The 22,219-nt window shown below is 59.2% G+C and overlaps 1 protein-coding gene across 1 annotated transcript in view; it reads right to left on the reverse strand.

Moving 5' to 3' along the window:
- Nucleotides 1-15,657: 15,657 nt before the first annotated feature.
- EFNA2 (ephrin A2) overlaps nt 15,658-22,219 on the reverse strand; it is a 34,772-nt gene continuing 28,210 nt past the window's right edge. The window contains exons 2-4 of the mRNA XM_051639714.1: nt 18,351-18,640; nt 16,740-16,805; nt 15,658-15,792 (exon numbers count right to left, since the gene is read on the reverse strand). Of these exons, the coding sequence (XP_051495674.1) occupies nt 15,671-15,792; nt 16,740-16,805; nt 18,351-18,640 (478 nt within the window). The 3' untranslated portion in view covers nt 15,658-15,670. The remainder of the gene's footprint in view (nt 15,793-16,739; nt 16,806-18,350; nt 18,641-22,219) is intronic.

Genomic DNA, 22,219 nt, shown 5'->3' on the forward strand with positions numbered 1-22,219 from the left:
CAGGAGCGCGAGGCTGCAGGGATGCGGGAAGGCAGGGAGAGCGGAAGGCGGGGGGGGATGCGGGACGGGACCCTCCCAGGCAGCATCACCGCCCGGCTCCGCTCTCCGGCGGCTCGGCCGTGCCCCCCCCCGGCCCGCGCCCGCCACTGCACCGCGCCCCGGGGGTCCGGGCTCTGCCAGGGGCGGCCCCGGCCCCCGCCCCACGGAGCAGCCGCTCCCCGGGACCCCCAGCCCGGCCCCAGGATCGGGCCCCGCCCGACACCTCCTCGGGTACGGGGGGTCGGATCCTGCCCCGCATCCCCGGGGAGCACCCGCAGCCCGGCATCCCCCTCCCCGGAGTCCCGACACTGCCCCGCTGCCCGGGGGGGTACCCCGAGGCCGGCACCCCCCACCCGGGTCCCGGGGGCCCGATCCTGCCCCGCCCGGGCGCTGCCAGGCGCGGCCGCACGGTGACGCCACCGGCCGGCGGATGGGAGCGGGGGTGGGGGGTAAATAGGGGCGGGAAGGGGGTGGGAGGGGCTGAGGCTGGAATTGGGGCGGGATTGGGCTGCGGAGATTGGAAGGGGGCGGATTCGAGGTGGGGTCTGGGTGGAATAGAGGGCGGGGTGGGATGGGGCCTGGGATGGGGTGGGATTGGAGTTGGGACTGGGGATGTGGTGGGCTGGAGGCAGGAACAGGATGGGAATGGGGATAGGGTTGAGGTGGGGCCAGGATGGGAATAGGGGTGGGATCAGGGGCTGTTGGCCCCGTGGCGGGGGCTGCCCTCGCTGTCCCTCCCAGAGCCCCGTGGGGGTTTGTGTTTCCCTCAGGAAGGGGGAACAAACAAATCCCGGCCGACGGGTCACACCAGGGTCAGCTCCGACACCCAACACACCCGAGCATGGGGGGTTCAGCAACACACCCCAACTCCCAGTCATCCATGGCCTGTGGGAAGGGCTCCTTTCCCAGCCCTCCTCGGCAGAGCTGCCAGCCAGGGGCAGGTCTTTCTGTTTTGCTATTAAAAACTGGAAACAGGAAGAATGTCCCGTGGGACAACGACCTTCCGTGTGGGAGCGATGGCTGCAGATGCCAGCAGGGCCCTGGGGACACTGGGGTCCCCACTGCCATGGATTGGACAAGAGACACATGGAAGGACCCACCGCAGAGGTCTCTCTGGCAGGAAATGTTCTCCTTGTGATGGGCTTCCCAAGTGTTTATTAGAATATTTTATCATATCTGAGGGAGGCAGACTCAGCCCTGACTGATCTACTCCAGTTGCAACTGTCTTTTGAAAGGGATGTTCTTAAAGGGAGTGACCTGCTCAGTGAATAAATTGGCTCTGCCTCCATCTCTCCCCATCCTGGTATGTAAGGGGGGGCTGGAAGAGGCTGGTTTGCATAATTAATATTTATCACTTCACCCTGAACAAGCACAATTCCCCTGCTCATCCCCAAAAAGAGCAGTGGGCTGCGTTTGAAGCTTGGAGGCAGCCCCTTCCCTTGGGAAAGCTGATAACAGGCCTCTCAGTGAGGGGGCTGCAGCCCCCCCGTGGTGCCCACAAACACCCACCCATGGGTGGGGCTGGATCCAGCCTGGTCAGTGGGAGGTGGGATGGGGCTGTGGTGCCATCTGGGCAGCCCCAGTGCCCTGAGTGTCCCCCCACATCCCAGGAGCACAGTAGCCCAGGAAGGGGGGGCTGCCCTTTGTAGCCCCCCCATCCCCAGCAGGACACGCACCCGGGGTGCAGCCCCCCCACCTGCTGCACCTCCAGAATCCGGCCCCATCCCCGGGCTGGCTGTCCCGGGACCCCTCCTGCGGGCAGTCTGTGGAGCTGGGGCTGCAGGAAAACCTCCAGCCTTTTGTCTGTGGGAGAGGAATTAATTATTTTGTTCTCTCGTTACACTGGAATAAAATCCATTTTAGAGCAGCATAAATTTAGGTGCCTGAAAGTCGCTTTTTTTAACATCCCAGGAAACATTTCTCTCCCTCCCTTGCCCTTTTCCAAATCATTTCTGTCTTCCTGTGCAGCCATCGGGGCTGGGGATGAAGCACAAGATGGGGGAGGGGGGGGCATTAACCGGGCCGCTGAGGGGGTGCGGATCATCCCTGGGCACAGGACACAAAGCGAGGCCAGAGTGGGGACCCCCGAGGTTCCCCCAATCCCCAGCCCTGGGCTGGGGGGTCGCCAGCAAAGCGCAGCCCAGGCAGGGCAGTGGCTGGGGACAGTCCCCACGCCCGTTGCCACCGAGCGAAGCATAATTGTTCGGAACATAAAATGGAAATTAACACATACGGTGAAACTCCCCCCGGCACCCCCGCCCCCCGCCCCCCGCCCCGCGTCTTAATTGAATGGCACGAAGCAAATGAGGTCAGAGCTCACTTAAGCCAGACAAGGACACAGGAACACACCGCCTGGCAGCAGACAGGTCTGTCTACCTGCAGATGTTTAGCATTCCTGCCAGGAACCGTTCATTAACAAACCGAAGAGCCGGTTGGAGCGTCCCGGGAGAGCCCCTGGGGTCCGTCCTTCCGAGGGGCCCGTGGGACCAGGGAGCGGGGAACAGGGCAGGGCACTGGGAGGGAGGAGGAGGAGGGAGGGGATTTGTCACCCGTGGAGGTGCAGGGCTCGTGGGGTGCAGAGGCAGCGTGTGGGGGCCCCTCCAGCACCCCGAGTCGGCGGCAGGAGAGGTGCTGGGACCCTGCCAGAGCAGAGCAAGCCCCGGGATGTGCTGGGATGTGCTGCCAGGGCTGAGCTCCTGTCCCGTCAACTTCCTCACTCTCTTCCCACTCTTCAGTGGGATTCCCTCGGCCAGGGTTGTGGGAACGTTTCCCACACTCTGCCTCAGTTTCCCTGGCTCTGGCACAGCCCACCCTTCAGAGGCTGATCCTCCCCATCGTCAGGGCTCCCTGGGGATGCTCAAGGCTCTGCCTGGGGCCGTGACCCCTCCTCTTGGGCCAGACCCCACTGCTTTCCATGCTCCACACGTGTCCCCCCAGCGCTGACCCAGTCACAGCTCACCAAGGCTCTGGACAGAACCACTGCCCCCCATCCCTGCAGGACCCCCACCTCCTGGGCTCCCCCTGCCAGCTCCACGCCAGGCCCGGGGCACCCATCCCCACGGGACACACAGCCCTGGCTGTGCTCGGTGCTGCACGCTGACCTGGGGTCCCTGCTCCCCACGTGTCCCCCCCAGCGGGACCCCAGGGCAGATGGGCGGTGGCGCTCAGAGCCACCGTTTGAGCACCCACATTCCCAGGCCTGGCTTGGCCAGGAGCACCTCGTGCTGCTGCCCCGGGGCTTTGGCTGCCCCCTCCTCGCCGGGTGCCAGGGCAGAGCCCCCTGGCACGTCCCCTCTCCCAGGGGACACTCAGCATCCCACATTCCCCTCTTCAAACAAAGGCGGCATCTCCCAGCGCCGCCGCCCTCCTCCTCCCGCGTCCTCCTCATCCTCCTCCTCCTCTTTCTCCCTCTCTCCCGTTTTGTTGTGCTTTTTTTTTTTTTTTTTTTTTTAAACAAGAAATGAGTTGTCTTCCCGCAGATGTGACTAAAAGCACTCTGGAAATGTCAGCCACTGCTGGAAAGGGACCCAGATAACATTTAGCTTTAGGTAAGAGAGTAGATTTTCTCTGCACTAATTCATATTTATAAGCTCTCCCGTTCCCGGGGAGAGCTCGGCACTGATAGCACTTGCTGATTGCCAGCGAGCGGAGCAGGGAATTGTTTTCATATCTGAGATTAAAGAGTGGTTTCTGCTCCCAGTGGCACCCGTGTATTTACGCTGGTCATTCTCAATTCATTCTTATAAGATTAAGACTGGAAATGGGAAATGGTTCTATAGAGCCGAGCCCAGGGGCCGCGGGGACGGGCAGCGCCGGCTCGGTGGTCCCGGCACATCGGAGCCCGAGGAAGGAGCAGCAGAGCCTGGACCCTGCTGTGGGACAGCCTGGTCCCCGGGTGGGCACAGAGCAGACCTGGGCCAGGGGCTCCAGGTGGAAACACTTCGCCTGGGATGGAAACTCCTCAGCCAGACTCTTCAGCACGGTCCCTCCGCGGGGCTGGGTGTGGATGAGGAGGGCGACGACGAGGGGGACGAGGAGGGGGCGGCCCCAGCACAGCGGGACGGATGCGAGCGGTAGATTAGGTGAAAGATTTATTTCTACTATTATTTTTCAACACATCCCAGGGTTTGTGTCAGATGATTAAAAGCAAACAAGTAAAGCCCTTCTTCTCCACAGCGGATCAAGGACTTGGGAACTTTTAGAGCTTTATCTAGTTTTTCTTTCTGATTTTTTTTTTTTTTTTTTTTAAATCGTGTTTGCGAACTGGTTGAGCTGCTCTGGGGAAGAGTCCGAGTGTAAACACGGGGGGGAAAGTGTAAACTGGGCTGTGTTAGGGACGGTAGGGCCTGGAATTAGGGGGTGGAAGGGGAAAAAAAAGAGGGAGGAAGGGGAAAAAAAAGAGGGAGGAGGGGGAAAAAAAGAAGGAGGAGGCGGTGGGGGAGGCGGGAGGGGTTCGGGGTGGAAAGGGAAAAAGGCGAAAGGAGAAACAAGACAATGGCAGAAGGCACCCCGGGGACTTCCTGAGAGGTTTTAGAAATTCAAAATACGCCTTAGAGCCTCAAAGCTGTGTCAGTCACAGCCCCGGCGCAGGGATCACTAAGGCTGCGGCCAAACAATACCAGATTGTGTGAGGAAGGTGGGAAAATCGGGGGTCTCAGCGGCTCCCGCTCAGCCCCGCGGTTCCGCCCGTCAAGCACGCGTTCCACATGAATCAGCTCTGGACAGAGCAGCGGCATAATCCCCGCCAGCCTCGCTATGACAACTTGAAGGAGAATTCGGCGGCTGAGTGACAGCAGACGGAGAACTGACAAGGCAAAAGGCTGCAGGACTTTCCTTTGCTTTTTGTTTTCCCTGCTTTTCTTTCTTTCTTTCTTCCCCCCCCCACCCCTCTGTTTTCCCTCCTCTTTTTTCCACCTCCCCCCCCCTCGGTAACTCTTATTTTTTGGCGCACACGCGTCTGCACTTGTGTGCTCACCTGTGTGTGTGCTCACCTGTGTTGTCTGTGCTCACACAGGCTCCTGCCCTGCTGGAGGGGGCAGAGGGGTTCTGCTCCCTCCTTATGGCCAAAAGGACCCCCCTGACCTCACCCCACTCCTGGGACCTCACCCAACCCTGGGAATGCTGGGGGTCCAGCTGGCTCCCCCACCCATAGTCTCTGGAGGAACAGCAGCAAGTGCCCCGGGGAGTCCAGGGGTGCCCCGGGGACCCTCTGGCTGGGAGCAGGTTGGCAGTCACCTCTGTCCCTGGGGAAAGCCACACAGCACTGGCACCTCCCCTGCACATGTCCCCAGAGCATCAGCCAAGGCTCCCTGGGGCCTGGGGGGCAGGGGGCAGCTGTAGGACCCTCCCAGAGCTGCTGAATCCCTTACCAGGCTGGGGGGTCTGGCCGGGCCCAAGGCTCCCCTCACCCCACCCATTAGGGCTCTAATGCCCACGGGCTCATTATCAGGGGCCTGATGGGAAAGGGGCAGTTCAAATAAGTCCTTTGCCAGAACCAGCCACGTGTGTTGCAGCCATCGAGGGGCTCTGACACCTTCACATCCACACCCCTTCCTGGGGGCTCTAGGCCAGGAGGGACCAGGGTGCAGGCAAAGTGGGGTGGGTTGGGGGGAGGGGGGGTCATGGGAGGGGGCTGGGCCAGGAGCTGCTCTCAGAGAACATTTAATGCTCACAAGCTGCTCCTTGAACCCCACAGCACCGATCACCCCATCCTCCCACGTTCCTGCCTCATTAGCTAAATTATGTGTATTATTAATAATCATATCAAGAATAAAAAGGGCTTTGTCACCTCTGGATCCTGCTCCCTTTTGGGTTCCCCTGTTCCGGTTCCACATCCCTGCTCGGGGAGGCAGGAGGTATAAAGGAAACTAATTAAAAATTGCCAGTGTCTTATGTCGGCGCGTTCGGCAGTGGAAGACGAGCGGCTTGTTGCGAGGAAATCAATTTTACAGTTACAGGAGCAGAATAAATAGAGGTGGGGTGAGAAAACAGGAGGGTGAGCAGGGTCTCTGGGGGTGCCAGAGTAGGGCAGCAGGGTTGTGGGATGAGCCATCCTGGGGATGCTCCAGGTATCCGTGTCCCCACACCTGGAGTGTCCTCCAGGCCTGTGGCTGCTCCAGCCCCGTGGCCACTCTCACCTGTGGAGGTTTTTCCTCAGAGCGTGGGTTTTCCACCCAAAGCTACTCAGCAAACCACGCTCTGCACCACAGCACAGACTGGCCAGTTAGACGGGTCCATTTCCAGAAAAGCCAAAATTTGTCCCCAAAAATCCACCCCGAGCCTCACTGTGAGGCACCAGGGGGGTCATCCCATCCGGTCACCATCCCTGCTCATGTTCTGAATCCATTCCCTGTCTCCACACACGAATCCCTGTCTGGGTTTTATTTATATCTCTCCACAGGCGTGTGGCTAAAATCTATTGGTTTCGTGCACAATTTCGTTGTCGTTTTGGGGTCAGGAACATGGCAAACATGCCGATTATCCCTGGCGGAGCCATCCCATCCCTCCAGCACTGTTATCAGCTGCCTGGAAATGAGGGAACAGATCGGGGGGGGGAACCAAAATTACTTTTATGCTAAACTGGAGGCAGGCGGGCAGAGAGCAGGGGGGGAGCATGGCAAGAGCATGGGCAGGCACAGGGGTCTGCTCCGGGACCCCTTCACCAGCACTGGGGTCTCCCTGCTGCTCCTGCAGCCATCCCTGCTGCCCGGCTGGATCCACATTCCCTGCCTGGCCCTGCCTGGATTTTCTTCTCTTTGCTCCTCACACCAGGACAGCGCCGATCCCCTAATCCCCAAATCGTCCCTTGCCGGGTTACATCCAGCTCTAAGCTCCTCATAATAGATTTATTAGAAAAAAAAAAAAAAAGGAAGGAAATAAAAAGCCTTCTGAGGGTTATTACAGGATATTTTTGTTTTAATTGAAAACCACCCTAAGCAGAGAGGGCCACATCCTCAGTGGTGCAACCCAGCACAGGGATAAGCCCAGGATGGGGGTGCAGGATCTGGCCTGTCCTGCCAGATCCCACCCAGGCCTCTTTGGTGCTCCCAGGATGGGGAACTCAGCATTCCCAAAATTGCACTGAGTGTGGCAGGACCAGCCTGTCTAGGGACCCCCAGGGTCCCTCCACCCTGGTGGATCTGGTGCCCACCATGCCCCTCACACCAAGGTGGGAAAGAGATGGCAAGGATGGCCAGAAGGGAGACCCCCCCTGCACAGCCCCCCACCCCACAGCCACCCCTGAGCACAGCCAAGCATAACAGGGATGACTTTTCTGACTTTTCTGACATTTCTCTGACTTTTCAGCCGAGCAGCAGCAGCAGCGAGGCTGGCTCAGCCAGGATTGCCTTGTTTCTCTGCACCTGATTGAAAATCAATGCAGGAGAAAATGGAAAAAATGAGATTTGGGGTAACAGACACCCCTGATCTCCAAATCCAGGGCTGGAGTTTGCTGGGCATGGCCAGTCCCCGGCCCAGGGGACCTGCTGCCTCTCTCCTCCAGCTCCATTCACCCCCTGAGATGGGTTCTCAGAGTTTGCTCCACTGAGTTGGGTTTTTTTTGGAGACAAGTTGCCTTGAAACCTCAGTTCTCTGGTGTGGGGAGCCAGGAAGGTCTCGGTGTGAATTAGCATTTCTCTGGCTGTGCCTTGCATTTCAAAACCCCCTTTATCTCTATTAGCACCTAATAAAGACAGAGCTTTGCTCTAATTCATAATTATAGCACCGGCTGGAAATATTTGTATTTCTATTCCCTGGGAGTTTGTCTCCAAACCTCTCAGCCAGTTTGGAGCAAGAGATGGACAGTTCCCCCCAGCCCAGCTCTGGCATCAGTGAGGGGCTTCATGGGGTCACCCCAAACCCAGAGGCCACAACCATTTGCACAAGGGCTCGATTGCTCGAGGGGCTCTTGCACAAGGGCTCAGGTGCCCACGAGGCTGCAGGGAACACAGCCGTGGCCCCGGTGCACACAACCCCCTTCTCAACACAGCCCCCTCGGGGTCCAGGAGACCCCCAGGCTCCAAGGGCCACCGTGCCCTCTCTGGCTGTGGCCACCCGGGGCTGGATGTGGCCAGCAGCCGCCAGGCTGGCACCCAACGTGCCGCCCGGCCGGGCGAGGAGCTCGTTGTGGATTCACGGCACTCCCCGGCACAAATGGGTTTAAACTACCTTAAGTGTTTCAGCAGGGAACTGGCGCTGGCGGTGAAACACTGCATTACCACAGCATTAGGAGGGAGGTATTGATCCTAATCCCCTGGTTCAAAAATAGGATTATCAGAAGGGGAGGGAGGGAGTGAGGGAGGATGCCCCATCCCTGTCCCCATCCCAGGCAGCCCCGGTCCCTGCAGGAAGGGGCTGAGGGACCGCGGTGGTACCTGGATGTCCCTGGCTCCCAGGCGAGGATGTCTCCTCCCACAGGTCAGATCAGCATCTCCTGGTGGCAGCGACCACCCCATTTGCCGGTCCCCAGATATTTCTATTCCCCAGCCCCTGAGAAGCCACCTGCCCCGATCAATCTCCACCCTGAGTCCTGATTGATTGATTGATTGATTGATTGACTGACTGATAGAGCAAACCACCTGGGGACTTGCCTGGGTCACCGCCACACTTTTCTGTTTTTTTCCTGCTCTTTTTTTCCCAGGGAGGAGGGAGCAGACCCTGGTGCACGATGCTCGCTCCTGACGGGCTTCACTGCCGTGTGCCAGGAAAGGATGAGACAGAAAGGGGCTGGGGGAGCTGCAAAGCCCCTGGGGTATGGGGCTGCAACAGGAGCAGGTTGCACCAGAAGCAGGTTGCACCAAGGAGGAGGTTGCACAGAGCAGCAGGTTGCACCGAGGAGCTGTCACTATGCCCCAGCCCCGCCCCTGTGTCCCCAGCGCCCCCAGGAGCCCCCCAAGCTGATGCCAATGGTTATTCAGTCGTGAAATGGATTCCCTGGACTCCCCCGTGTGCATCTTATTGCCTGTGACCCTGGGCTGGATGGCGGCTCCTTATTACACATTAATGCTGTGATCCAGGCTGGGGACAGATTCGGGGCTGGAAATGAAGAGGGGAGGGTCTCTGAATCCTCCCCCACGCCTCCCCCACCCTCCTGCCTCCCCTCTCCCAGCCCTGAGGATTTCTCCGGCCGGCCCTGCCCCTGCTGCCGGGCTGAGCCCCCCCGGCACGGCCGCCCCCTCCTCGGCTATTTGCTTCTCCCTGCCTGGCTGCCTCTGAATACAGTTCGCGTTTCGCTCCTAATCTCCTCTCCTTAGTTTTTAATCCCCTCTCTCCTCCCGGGCTGCCTTTCCCTCTCCTCCCTCGCCTCCGCTCCTTCCCTCTCTCCCTTCGCCCTCCCCCTCCCCGCAAGACAAATTACCCTTAATGATATGCTGAAGGCCATGACACCCATGTTGTCTCTTTGTCATCCTTCGCGGTGCAGCGTGAAAAGATAATACAAAATGCGGCACTTATCTACAATTGAGCGCCAAGACAACTTGCTAATCCCTTAATAACGCGGCGGCCGGGGCCCCATCGGCTGCCGCCTCGCTCCGCCACAAGCCAAATCGCCGCCGCCGCTGCCAGAAGCTGCTCCTGCCCCTCGCCCGGTCAGCGCCGTCTGCCGGGGGAAAAACCCCCGTAAATAACCCACCTCAAAGGATGCGGGGAGGGGATGGGGATCTGGCCTGTCCCAAGGGGCACAGTGGAAGGGCCAGATGCTGCCCCCAAGCTTAAACGGGCTGTATCCCTGTGGGCCCGATCCGGACGCTGCTGGGAACCCATCCCCGACGGGGCCGGTCCCGCTGCAGGGCGGTGCAGGGCACGGCTCGATGTGCGCCCGCCCATCGTGGCTCTGGGCACCCCTGAGGGTGTCCCTGAGGGGTTGGGACACTATGGCCACCCCCAGGGTCCCACCACAGGATGAGCATCCCTGCACCCAGAGCGTCCCTGCGGGACGGGGACACGGCTCCCGTCCCCCGCTGCCCTGACGGACAGAAATTGCCACTTAATTTCCGGCTCCCTTTCCCCTCCCCACCCCCCGCCGTGATTTACCTCTCCCGAGAGGAGCCCAGAGCTGTAAACACACTTTTATTTGTCAGTTGTGTCCCTGCAGCCGGCGAGGCTGTTGAAGAGGTAATATATGATTTCAGTCCTCTTTGCTTGATGATGTCGGGATTAGGAGCCCTACATATTTTATAGAAACCTCTCCATGATCTTCCTTTATAAATCATTGAAATCCAAGTGTCTTTTCTTGGTGTGTGATATAAAATATTCACGGGGTGGGTGAGGGCTCTTCACCCGTGTTTACCCTCCCGCTTCCCAACCGGCTGCGTTTCCATCCCGCTCAGCCGGGGAGGCCCCGGTTCAAGGGGAGCTGGACCGTGGCACATCCCTGGGGATGGCAGCTCCCGGCGAGGGGAATTTTGTGGGGCCGACACATTTCCCCAGACTCGTTTTGGTGTAGAAAGCAGTGATTTTTGGCACAGCGCCCCAGAGCAAGCTCCCCACAGCACCCAGCAGCCCCGTGCTGGGGTGAGCCATGCACAGCAGGGCCGGCTCCAGCTTCCAAAACCAGGGTCCCCCGGCAGCTCCGGCGTTCCCAGGGCCGGGCCCCCCCACATCCCTGCTCCCCCCAGCCCCAGATCCAGCCCCGCAGCCTCCTCCTCCCCACCCCATTAGCATTCATTGCAATTCTTTTCATTTGTTACCTGGCAGGGGAATGAAAACACGTTGTTCCCCCCAGCGGGGTGTTTCCTACAGCGAGCCCCAACTTTTCAATCATTTCTTGGCACCGGCGTGGCGAGCGGCCCCCCCGCCCCCCAGGCAGGAGCCATTGCTATTAAAAGGCTCACCCAGGGGCATGTATTTTACATAAGACGCCGTGTCCCCGCTGTGCACTGTTCAGGAGGATCATGCTGGAGCAATCGGGCCGAATATAATGCCGGTTACCTGGCGAGAGCGGAGCTGGCCGAGGGGGATGGATGCTGCTCCGTGCCGGGGGGGGGAATCGCTCCCGAGCAAAGCTCTGGGGGCTGCCAGGGGCAGGGGGTGATGCTCGGAGCCTGCTTCGCCCCTCGGATGGCCGAGCCGGGGGGGCTGAGGGGGGGTTAGGATCACAGTTTAGTCGTGGCCTTGGCGGTGTTGGGCAAACGCTGGATTCGCTGATCTTGAAGGTGTTTTTTTCCAACCCAGACGGTTCAGTGACTCTCTGAAGGTCCTCGGGATGTGGGTGAGCTGCACCCCCCCTCCCCAGACTCCTTCCTGCCCCACACACCACCCGGCCCAGCCCCGCGTCCCAACCAGCCGGGAGCAGCGGTGCCAGCACCACCCACCGTGCAAACATCGGTGGCACCAAACTGGTGCATCCAGGAGTCTGAGCCCGGCAGCATTCCCAAGCCATGAGCACAGGCACGAAGCCGCGGGGAACACGGTGCCTGACCTCTGGGAATCCATCTGAGTGGAGAAAATGGGAGACTGATGCTGGGCAGGAGACATGGGGCAGCTGGCAGGGACAGAGCCCGGAGGGCAGGGGTGGGGTTTCAGGGGGTGGTCTGGCCAGAGCAGGGTCAGAGCCCCGGGAAGGTCAAGAAATTTGCAGCTTCTGTGGAAAGAATAGTTTTCTGCCCTCCCGGAGGAGGGAGCTGAAGAGGTGCTGGGGCGGGGGGCGGCTGAGCTGCCAGCCTGACCTGGACCCCAGCGCGGGGGGAGCCTGGACGGTGTCAGCGGGGCTGGGGCTGCACCCCCGGGGCAGCCTGGGGGCAGCAGCCGGAACGCGGTGCCGGGAGGGATATTCCACGGGCCAGCGGAGCACGGTGCTCCATGGGATTAGAAGAAAAAAAAAACTATTAAGGCTGAAATGCTGCAGTGGAGCCAGAAGCAGCACCCGGTGCTGCAGGAGCTGCTCTGCTAGGAGAGCTGCACCCCCTGACAGGGGCTCAGGACCCCTCACGTCCTCCCCCCAGCTGCCAGCAAAATCCCGATTGCAGCTGGGACTACGGATATTGGGGGGTCATGGGGCTGGGGGGAACCCCCTGGGGCTGGAGGCTGTTTCCTTCTGAAGAGATTTAAGACGTGTTTCATTTCTCCGGGTCAGCATGCAGAGGAAATCCCTGTTATCCAGCAGTGCCAGACACTTCAAATCAGGAAAGAGATGGGAAAGCTGTTCCCGTTCCCCCACAGCCTGGGGTGGGTTATTCTTCCCCCCCTTCCCCCCAGCATTGCTGCAGCCTCCAGCATGGCAGGAGATACCACAGGCTCCCCTGACAGGATAGCAGGTGAGACACAGGGATGCTCAGGATGGGAATGACCCTGTCCCCACTTCTGGGGGTGGTGGTACCTTGATGGTGATTCCCAGAGTGGAAACTCCTGCATTCCCAGGCTGGGCCAGGTCTCCATCCCCAAGAGTCTCCAAATCCAATCTCATCACGGGCTGCCTGAGCTCTGTGATCCCTTCCAGGCCTTGAAACTCCCCGACTCCATCCATTAATTACCAGAGATGATGGGTCTCAGCCTCCCGCCTGCCAGTTTGCTATTTTTAACACCATATTTCCAACCCCCCATGTTAAAAAAATCATGAGTCAGACCTCAAAAAAACTGACTGAGTGGATCTGTAAAAAAAAAAAAATCTTTTTTTTTTTTTCTGGCAAGTCCCTTCCAGACTCTTTCCCCAGTGCTAGCAGAGCCAGCAGTGACCAGAGCTCAACACAGCACCAGCCTCCCTGGCCATTGATCCTGACAGTTCCCCCCCACTCCTGGCACACAGAAGGTCCTTATTAAAAAGCCAAATTAGTCTTTCACCCTCTCGTGACAAACTTCAGAGCCTTGGATTAATTAATAGCAGATTGTTCCTATTCTGCTAATTAAGCTGAAATAGGCATTAAAGGCTGGGATTGAGGCCGGGCTGCCCAGGAAAGTTCTTTAGTACTTGAGGACAAAAAGAGCTGGGGGGCAGAGGGAGGTTTTGGGGTCTTTCACACGGTGTGAGGGTTGTGACTGAGGCTGGCACGGGATGCTTGTGATGCCAGGTCCCAGCGGCCTCCCAGGATGTCATCTGTTGGTGGCTCGATCCTGTCCCAGCACGGGGGAAACTGAGGCAGAGGCAGGAAAGCAGCTGGGGCTGCAGCAGCACCCAGGAGACACCAGAGCATCCCAGCCCCGAGCGCCCCCCCCGCCGGGCTGCAGTGCCTCCAATAATTAATTACTATCAACAATTGCATATTAATTAATTTAATATCCATTATTATTCATTAACGTGGTAATTAAATCCTTCCCGTAATTAACACACCACCCAGCAGAGCGGTCTGGCGGCTCAGCCCTGTGGCACCAGAGGAGAGAGATGCACAGGGAGAGGGGATGGAGCCGAGCACGGCCCCCCCGTGCGGGTGTGACCCCCCCGTGCGGGTGTGACCCTCCCAGTGCCCGCATCACCCCCCGGGTCACTCCAGTGTCCCCCTGATCCCCTCCCCAGGGGCAGGGGCGGTTCAGGGCGGGGCGGCGCGGGGAGGGACAGACACTCCTCTCACACGACATGGATTTTTATTTTATTATAAAAAAATACAGACTCCCGACGGGGGGGGCGGGGGTGGGGGCAGGATCCGGGGACCATCAGCACGACGTCGAGGACGGAAGCGCGTGTCTGCGGGCGAAGGGAGGCGGGACAGGACGGGACTGAGCGGCTCCGGGGGGGGTTACCCAGCCCCAGCACAGCCCCCCCCAACCCCGCCTCGCTTCTCCACTCTCCCACAGTCGCTGTACACAATATAGATATTTATATATATAATCTATATATATATAAAACACAGACCGAAGGCCGGGTTGTGCGGCGCGGCGGCCGAGCCCGGTGGGTGCTCAGCGCCCGGCTGGGTGGGTTCCCCCCATCCCCTGGGTCGACACGATGCTTTCGGTCACCTTCAAGAACCACAACCTGGCCTGGGACACAAGGGGACAGGGAGGGGACAGGAGGGACAGGACAGCAGGGGTGCGAATTTTTTTACTGTTTTGTTTGTTTGTTTGTTTTTTTGTGTGTTGTTTTTTTTTTTTTTTTAATTTTTTGGATGGTCGAGATGAGCTTATTGCGAGAGTTCAGCTTCCTAGTCTAAAAAATAAAAATAAAATAAACCCTTCCATAAAATTCATTCTCAACAATACATAAAAAAAAAAAAACCAACCAAAACCAACCAAACCAAACGCTCACAGTTTAGCGCTGTATGTACAGGGACGGGACCCCCGCCCTCCTGGCTCTGGAGGGGTCTGGGGGACACTCAGAAAAGCACCTGCAAGGAGGGGCTTTGGCCAGTCCAAGCCCACCATCCTCATCTCCCCCCCCGGACCACTGACCCCCGGGGTGTGGGGGGGGGGGGGCCCTGGGGGATCCCCCCTGGTGGGATGGCCCCAGATTTAAGGCGAGGAGGGGTCAAGGCTGTGGAGAGACCCCTCCCTGGGCACCTGCCAGCCCCAGGCTTGTGGCCAACCTTGGCTCGGGGCTTTGGGTGAGTTTTGCTCATTAATGCAAAGAAGGAAAAGGAAAAAAATTCCCAAGCCCAGCCTGGAGCCCCAGGGGGTGACCCCGGGGAGCGCCACGATGGTCCCTGGGGGTCTCTGGCACCCCCCAAGGCACAGGGGAGACACGGCGCAGAGCAGAGGCTGCAGAGGAGGAAATCCTGCTGTGCCAGCAGTGCCAGGACCCCGGCACACCGCTCCCGGCTCCAGCCCAACGCCCTCGGAGCGGCCCCGGCTGCTGGGCAAGCCCGGCCCGCCGGCTCCCAGCGCCCGGCGGGGCTCCCAGTGCTGGCCATTCCCGGTGCTCCCAGTGCTGGCCATTCCCGGTGCTCCCAGTGCTGGCCATTCCCGGTGCTGCTGGTGCCTGCTGGACATTCCTGTTGCTCTCTCTGCTGGCCATTCCCGGTGCTCCTGGAGCCTGCTGGCCATTCCCAGAGCTCCCTTTGGGTACGTCCACGTTGCTCTGCCGCTTGCCGAGCCTCCCCAGGGTCCCTCCGGGACAGCGGTGACATCCGTGGCACGAGCGGCGGGGCCGGGGTGGCCCCTCCGGGCGCTCAGCGGGGGTTTGTGTCCAGCCGAGCCCCCCGGCCCCGCGCCCCCGCGGCAGGGGGGGTCAGGGGGGGCACCACAACGTCCTGCTGCCGGCACCGCGGCCCGGCGGGGGAGGGGGCAGTGCCCGCGCAGCCATCGGCACCGCCGCGCCCGTCCGGCCCTCCCGGGGCCCCTCCCGCTGTCCCGGTGCCGCCCGGGTCGGGGGGCTCGGCGGGAGGGGGCTGAGCCCGGCCCCCTCGGGTCAGTCTGACACGGGGCCGCCCGGGCTGAAACAACCCGAGGAATAAAAACCAAAAAATCTTTTTTTAAAAAAAAAAAAAAAAAAAAAAAAGGAAAAAGGAAAAAAATAAACCCAAAACAAAACCACAAAGCACCAAACGAGGACTCGGTATTTGGTCTAGAAATGTAAAAAGCAACATCCGAGGGGGAGGGCGGCGCCCGGCGAGCCGCAGGATCCGCAGCGATTCCTGTTCCCGGCGCGATGTCCTGGCACGGGCGAGCCCCTCGGCCCCGGCCCCGGGGCGGGGTGGCCACGATCCCCGGCGGCTCCTGCCCCCGGAGCTGCTCCCGCCCCCGGAGCTGCTCCCGCAGGTCGGTGCGGCCGCTACGATGCCAGGAGCGTCCAGAAGACCGGCACCACCGCCAGCGCGGCGTGCGGGACCCTGAGGCTGCAGCACGAGTTGTTGCTGGTGAAAATGGGCTCCGGGGACTCGTAGAGGGAATCGTCTGTGGAAAGGGAGGAAGAGGAGGAGGCGTGAGGTGGCAGCAGGTACAGGAAGGACCCATCCTGCCCTGGCGGAACGGGGGTGATGCTGGACACCCCCGGGTTGAGGTCTGGTCACACACAGCAACTGCCCCAACCCCCAGCACCATCTTTAGATCGATGGGATCTTAAAAAATTAAAGGACCTCAGGACCCCGGCACCCCCTGGGCAGAACCCCCCCCCCCAGCCACGCCAGGGCAGCTCCTCCTCTCCCCCAGGCACGGCTGAGCAGCATCCCACTATCACTGAAACACTGAAAAAAGGTCTCAGGAGAGGATTTCCACCCCCCTCCTATTATACCCTAGTCCTGCACAAAACAGAATGATTTTTTACAGATGGTTTCATTATATTGGGTTTTATTTTACAGCCATGCAAATAAAAAAAAAGAAAGACATCCTTTTAAATGGTGACATTTCACCAGCACTCAGCCCTTCCCCAGGGAGAGCTGCTGCCATTTGCTAATTACACGTTAACAGGAGAAGAAAATTATTAATTTGTTTTTTTAAATGGCTGAGTTATTTGATTCCAAAAAGTAGCCACTGTGCAGAGATTATTATTATTATTAATTTTTTTTTCCTATCTGAAACTCAGCAGCAAACGTCCACGGCAGCGACGTGCCCACGGGACCCCCCCCAGCACTGGCTGCAGGCACTGTCCCCATTGGGGTGGCCCCAAGGTGGGACATGGGACACCCTGTCCCCCTCCATGGTCACCCAGGACCACCAGGAGCATCTCCCCCTGCCCCATGGGGCAGGATTGCTCCCCCCAGGGAACCACTGGGAGTGTCCCCCTCACTCCATGGGGCAGGATCACTCCCCCACAGCCTCCTCAGCTCATCTGGGGTCATCAGGAACACCTCCCTTGCCCCGCATGGACAGGATTGCCCCCCTCCATGTCCCCCATCACTCACTTGTTGGCCGAACGTAAACCTTCAGCTTCAGGCAGGGCTTGTCCACCACGTTCGGGGGGGACGCGGCTGCAGAGAAGCACAAGAGAGGGAGGATTAGGAGTTGGGGGGCAGCAGCTTGAAACCCCCATGGGCCTTGAGCGGAGCCCAGCTGGGGGCAGGGACCCCCACCCGCCGTGGCCCTGCTGGGATGCCATGGCATGCCGTGCCATGCTGTGCCATAACATGCCATGCCAAGCTGTGCCATGCCAAGCTGTGACATAACATGCCAGGCTGTGCCATAACAAGCCATGCCATGCCATGCCATGCCATGCCATGCCATGCCATGCCAAGCCACCCGTGGCCATCCCCCAGCAGCCCCACCCCCGGGCAGCCGGTGCCCTTGACCCGGCGCGGGCAGCCCGCGCTGTCCCCGTGCCCGCGGGGTTAATGACATTCCAATTTGCCAGCTCGAGGAGGAGGTAATTTCTTTTCTTTCATGTCTGCTAAATACGGTGCCTCAAAGAGGCATAATTTCTAATGTTCCGCATGACGGGAATTCTAACCGGTTTAGCAATGATCAGCTTCACCATTTACTTCTGTGTAATCTCTCCCTAACGACATTAAAAAATAATAAAAAAAAATACATAAAATAAAACGGGGCGGGGGGGGAAGAGAGAGCTGTCGATGCGGTTATTCCGCCAGTGACATTTTGCAGGGGGAGAGGGAGAAGTGGGGGGGAAATGGTAATTTAATATAGATAAAAGGAACAAATTAAGTGGGCTGAAAACAGATGCTTTAGGAAAAAGGGGGAGAAATACTAAGGAAGACGAGCGTGCGGCTGGTCCTGCGCGGGGCCCCGGCTCCCTGTGACACCCGCAGCGCTCGGGGTCACCCTTGCTCATTTGTTTTGAGTGGCTTTTTACCCTTTTCTGGTTACCAGGCTCCCAGCGCCTGCTCCGAGCCCCATTAACTTATTTTTCCACGGCTCCAGGCTCCCGAGGCAGCCGGGCCGGCTCCTCTCCCCCCTCCCCTGCCCTGGCCCCTCTGCCTGCCTGCACCAGAGGAGGAAATTTATGGAGGGGCCTGATCTGTCTTATCCCATGGGATCTGACCCTGCACCCAGCACTGGGTGCTGGGAGAGACGTTTCTCCTGGAGCTGGTGTGGGGGGAAGCAGGGGGGCTCCATTTGGCCTTCATCTGATGGGCAGGGAGAGGGGAGTGGAGCCCCAGGAGAGCCAGGAATGCACAGGAGCATGTGGGAATAGTGCAGGAGCGTGGGGGAGTGTGCAGGAACACACGGGAATGTGCAGGAACACACGGGAGCACACGGGAATACATGGGAGGGCTCAAGAACACACAGAAGCACACGAGGCCACTGCGGTCCCTGGAAAGTCCTGGTCACCCTCGTGGCCACCCTGTGCCCATGGCCACGACCCAGCCCTGGTGAGTGTGCCAGCTGGGACGGTCACCTGGAACTGGAGCTGCTGGCAGAGCTGGGGCACAGCTGGGGCTGGGGGGCTCTGCAGGGCTTTGGGTCACCAAAGCCAACCGAGCCGCAGCTCAATGTCACCGTGGGGCGGTGGCAGGGACATCCCTGCCACCCCCAGTACCCTCCCCACAGCCCCCACTCACAGATGTAGTAGTACTCGTGGCCAGGCCGGAACTCAAAGCCCAGTGAGAAGGGGGTGAAGAGCTGGAACTTCTCGGAGAACTTGAGGGGCCCGCTGGGGGAGTCGGGCCGGTTGCACTCCCAGCGCTTGAAGCCGCGCTGCCGGTGGTCGCAGGAGACGTGCCCCTCGTAGTTGACCATGTAGAGCACGTAGCGCTCCATGCGCTCGGGCAGCGGCTCCTCGTAGTGCGGGCAGTAGATGTCCAGGTAGTCGTTGATGCTCACCTCCACCGTGTAGTCCCCACGCTGGAACCTGTGGGAGAAACCAAGTGTCACATCTCCCCATGTTTCACTGTATCTCCCCAGATGCCACAGCCAAAACCCTGGCTGGACTATGACCCAAGGCCAGCCCAGCCCAGCCTTGCTCCCCCTCCTCTCCCCATGACCCCCCTGGCCCACCCCAACACCCCCAGTAACCTTTGACATTAACCCAGAGCCTCTTGGGTTTACGCTCGATAAACCAGCACCACTGAGCCACAAAACCCGTGTTATTCCTGGCATAATTTGTGTTTCTGGCACTAATTATCTGAGAGATTAAGGGATTACCAGCGCTGGAGAACCCGCAGTGCACACCAGCAGCCACATCCCCCCTGTCCCCTGACCGTCCCCACGGGGGACACTGCAAACCCCCAGTGCTACCAGCACCGCAGCCGATGAAGTTCTGGCCAAACTCCCCAGCTCACCGAGAGCCAACCGGGCAGCCTGGTTGAGCACGTTCTCTTTGCTAATTAATTAAAAGCTCCCACACTGTGTGTCCACTGCCCTGGCGTGGCCAGGGACACCCCTCAGCCCCAGCACCCAAAGGAGCAGCATTGTGCATCCCTGTGGCTTGGCCCCAGGGTGGTTGGTGGCCACAGGGGCCAGCACAGGCCTGGGTGGGATGGGGATAGGGGCCACGGCCCCCCCAGCCACCCCAAAGCGGAATCTTGGGGCTCTTGGACACCCCCTGCCCCGTCTGAGCCTCCAGCAGCTGCGAGTGGGGCTGAGACTGGCTCAAACTCATCACAGCCTGGGGCAGCCGAGCGCTGAAGGGGACACAGGGATGGCAGCAAAGGGCTGGCAGTGGTGAAGGGTGACCCAAACACACCCCAAAAAGGGAAGGAGGGCCCAGGATGGGAGGCAGGGGGGGATGGTGGCCACCAGCCCCCATCCAGCTCATTACTCGGCTCCCCCGGGGCCCGGCGCTCATTAAGGAGAAGGGCTTTTCTCTCTCTCCTTCTCTCTCCTTCCCCCAGTCAGTTGTGCCAACCCTGCCCCTGGCAAGGTAACGCTGCACAAGGGGAAATTAACACAAAGGGCCAGGATTTACGGAGAAACAATTTTCAAACGCGCACAAAACAATACCAAAAAAATTACAAAAAGCCTCTTCTCTCTGCCTTTTATTTTTTAAAAAATTATTTATTTTAATGATGGTTATTAAAAGGCGACTGTAGCGGGAGGGCTCGTGCTTATCAGGGGAATAATAACAATAATAATTATATTTTGGGGGGAGAAAAAAAAATCAACTAAGTGCCTGGGCCTTCCCCGGACTGACAAATTGCTGAATTAAAGCTGATTAGCTGTGACAAATGGCACTGATGGGGAGGAGGGTCACCCTCTGCTGAGGGGGTGGTGGGTGCAGGGAAGCTGTGGGGATCCCTGCATGGGGCACCTCAAGCCTGCAGCAGGTCCTGGGCTGACCCCAGCCCCACTGAGCATGGGACAGACTCCCATGTTCCTGCACATGCCCACCTGGGACTGGCTGAGGGATGGTGGCACTCAGCACACTGGGCTGCAGCAGCAGTGACCTGTCCTTGTCCCCATCCCCATCTCAACCCTATCCACAGCCCAGACCCTCCTGCATCCTCTTGAGCACCAGGAGTGACCCCAGACCCCTTGTTTAGCACTGCCACCCCTGGAGCCACATATCCCCAGGTGCCAGGTGACTTTGCCTTGGCTCTGCCTTGGCTTTTCCTTGCTGGCAAATCTCTGCCTCTGTCCCTGTTTCCCTCTGCTGATTCACCCCCTTCTAGAAATGTTCTATCTCTGCCTAATCAAATATTCCCCTCCTGGAGGCTCCACCAAACACTGCTGCATGTGAGCCCAGAGCAGCCACTTCAGGATGGTGCCACGGGATGGGGCTGTGCCACCAGCAGGGCTGCCCATGCAGGGGGGCACAGGTACCCCAGCACCACGGGGACCAGCACCAGGACCCCCCAAGCCTGGCACCACCAGCAGCTGCCCCACTCTCCAGTTTGGTTTGGGTTAATTGGTAACTTCCCCAGTGCCATCATGTGTCTGCCTCTACGTGAGAAGAGTGGGAAACCCTTGGATTCCCTGGAATAAAATATCCTTTGGATTCCCTGGAATAAGATCCCGGACTCATGAGGCAGCTCCCGTGCCCTCCCCTCCTGCCACACTGCAGCAGCACCAAACCCTGCCCGTGTCCCAGCACCAGCCAGGGCAGCATCTCCATGCCAGGAGCCTGTTGGCTTCCCAAATTTTCACGTCCTGGATATGCACCATGGAGGGAAAAACCCTTTGGAGAGCCTGCCTGGCAAACTCACATGGTGGAGGCATCTAAGACCCAGGAGAGCAAACCCTGGCCATGCCAAACCCCTGCAGCTCTCCTGGCCCCAGGTCTGGGTGTCACGAGACCCCAACCCTGGTCCTGTTCCCCTCTCATTGTTGCCGGTGCCTCAGTTTCCCCTCCAGGTAGCAGCAGCTCCCCCTGAAATTCCCAAAGAAGGGCAGTGACCTGGAGCAGGAACAAAGCACATTTCTCTCTGGCTACAGCCTGCAAGCCCAGCCAGTGTCCCAAGGGTTAAATAATTCAGATTTTTCTTTCCTGAACAGCTTGAAAAGAGATATGATTGCGCTCGCTGAAATACGGGGGGGGGGGGGTAGATATTATGGATGGAAAAGAGCTATTTAAGCTGAAGAACAGGGCTGGCACATAAACAAATGGGTATAAACTGGCCATGAATAAATTGAGGCTGGAAATTAGGAGATTTGTAACCACTGGAGGAGTGAGGGGCTGGTGGGGGCAGCGGGAGGAGGGGACTGGGGGCAGGGGGCTGCAGGGGCAGGGGGCCGGGCGCGGGGTCCCCTGGCTGCAGGGACACCCGTCCTGGCAGGGACACTCCAAATCTCCCGTACGCTTTCATCTCCCAAAATCTCCTTCATTCAAATAGTCACAGCGTGATCAGGAGTAATAAGCCTATTACAGAGCAAAATAAAACACAGCAGCCGCCCCCCCAGCCCTCCCCCCACAAGCCCCCAGCCTCGCCCGCCACCCGCTCGCTGCTTCAACACAACCTGATGGAAATTGGGCTGCACCAGCCCCCCGCCAGCTTCAGCGTGGTCCATCCCCTGGGAAATGGGCACAAAGCAGCTCCTGGGAACAGGGGGGGGAGCAGGGGGAATGGCCCCCACCGGAGGAGACCCCCGCCCGGCACCGCACCGCAGTGTTCCAGTTCTTCTCTGCATTAATCCTGTTGCTCGGCTGGTTTCTGGCATGTCCACAGTCAGCAATGGACTTGATGCCAGGACCATCTCAGCTTGTTTTCCCCATTGGTTTCCTTCCCCTCGGACAGGCACCTGGAGCCCAGCACCATCCCACCAGACACTGACAGGAGAACCAGGACAGGCTCTGTCTTGGTCACAGGCTCCATCTCCCCACCCCAGAGGCAAAAGCCACTTGTGGGATCCCAGAAGGGCCAGAGCTGGGTGCATCTGGACACTTGGGTCCATTTGGTTTTGGTCCAGCAGGGTCCGGGGTCCCCCTGTCCCGTCCCCCCACCCTGCCAGTGCCGCGGTTTATTTTAACCACGTTGGTAAAACGTTCTGCGCA

The sequence above is a fragment of the Apus apus genome, chromosome 24, assembly GCF_020740795.1.
Source record: "Apus apus isolate bApuApu2 chromosome 24, bApuApu2.pri.cur, whole genome shotgun sequence".
Lineage (NCBI taxonomy): Eukaryota > Metazoa > Chordata > Aves > Apodiformes > Apodidae > Apus > Apus apus.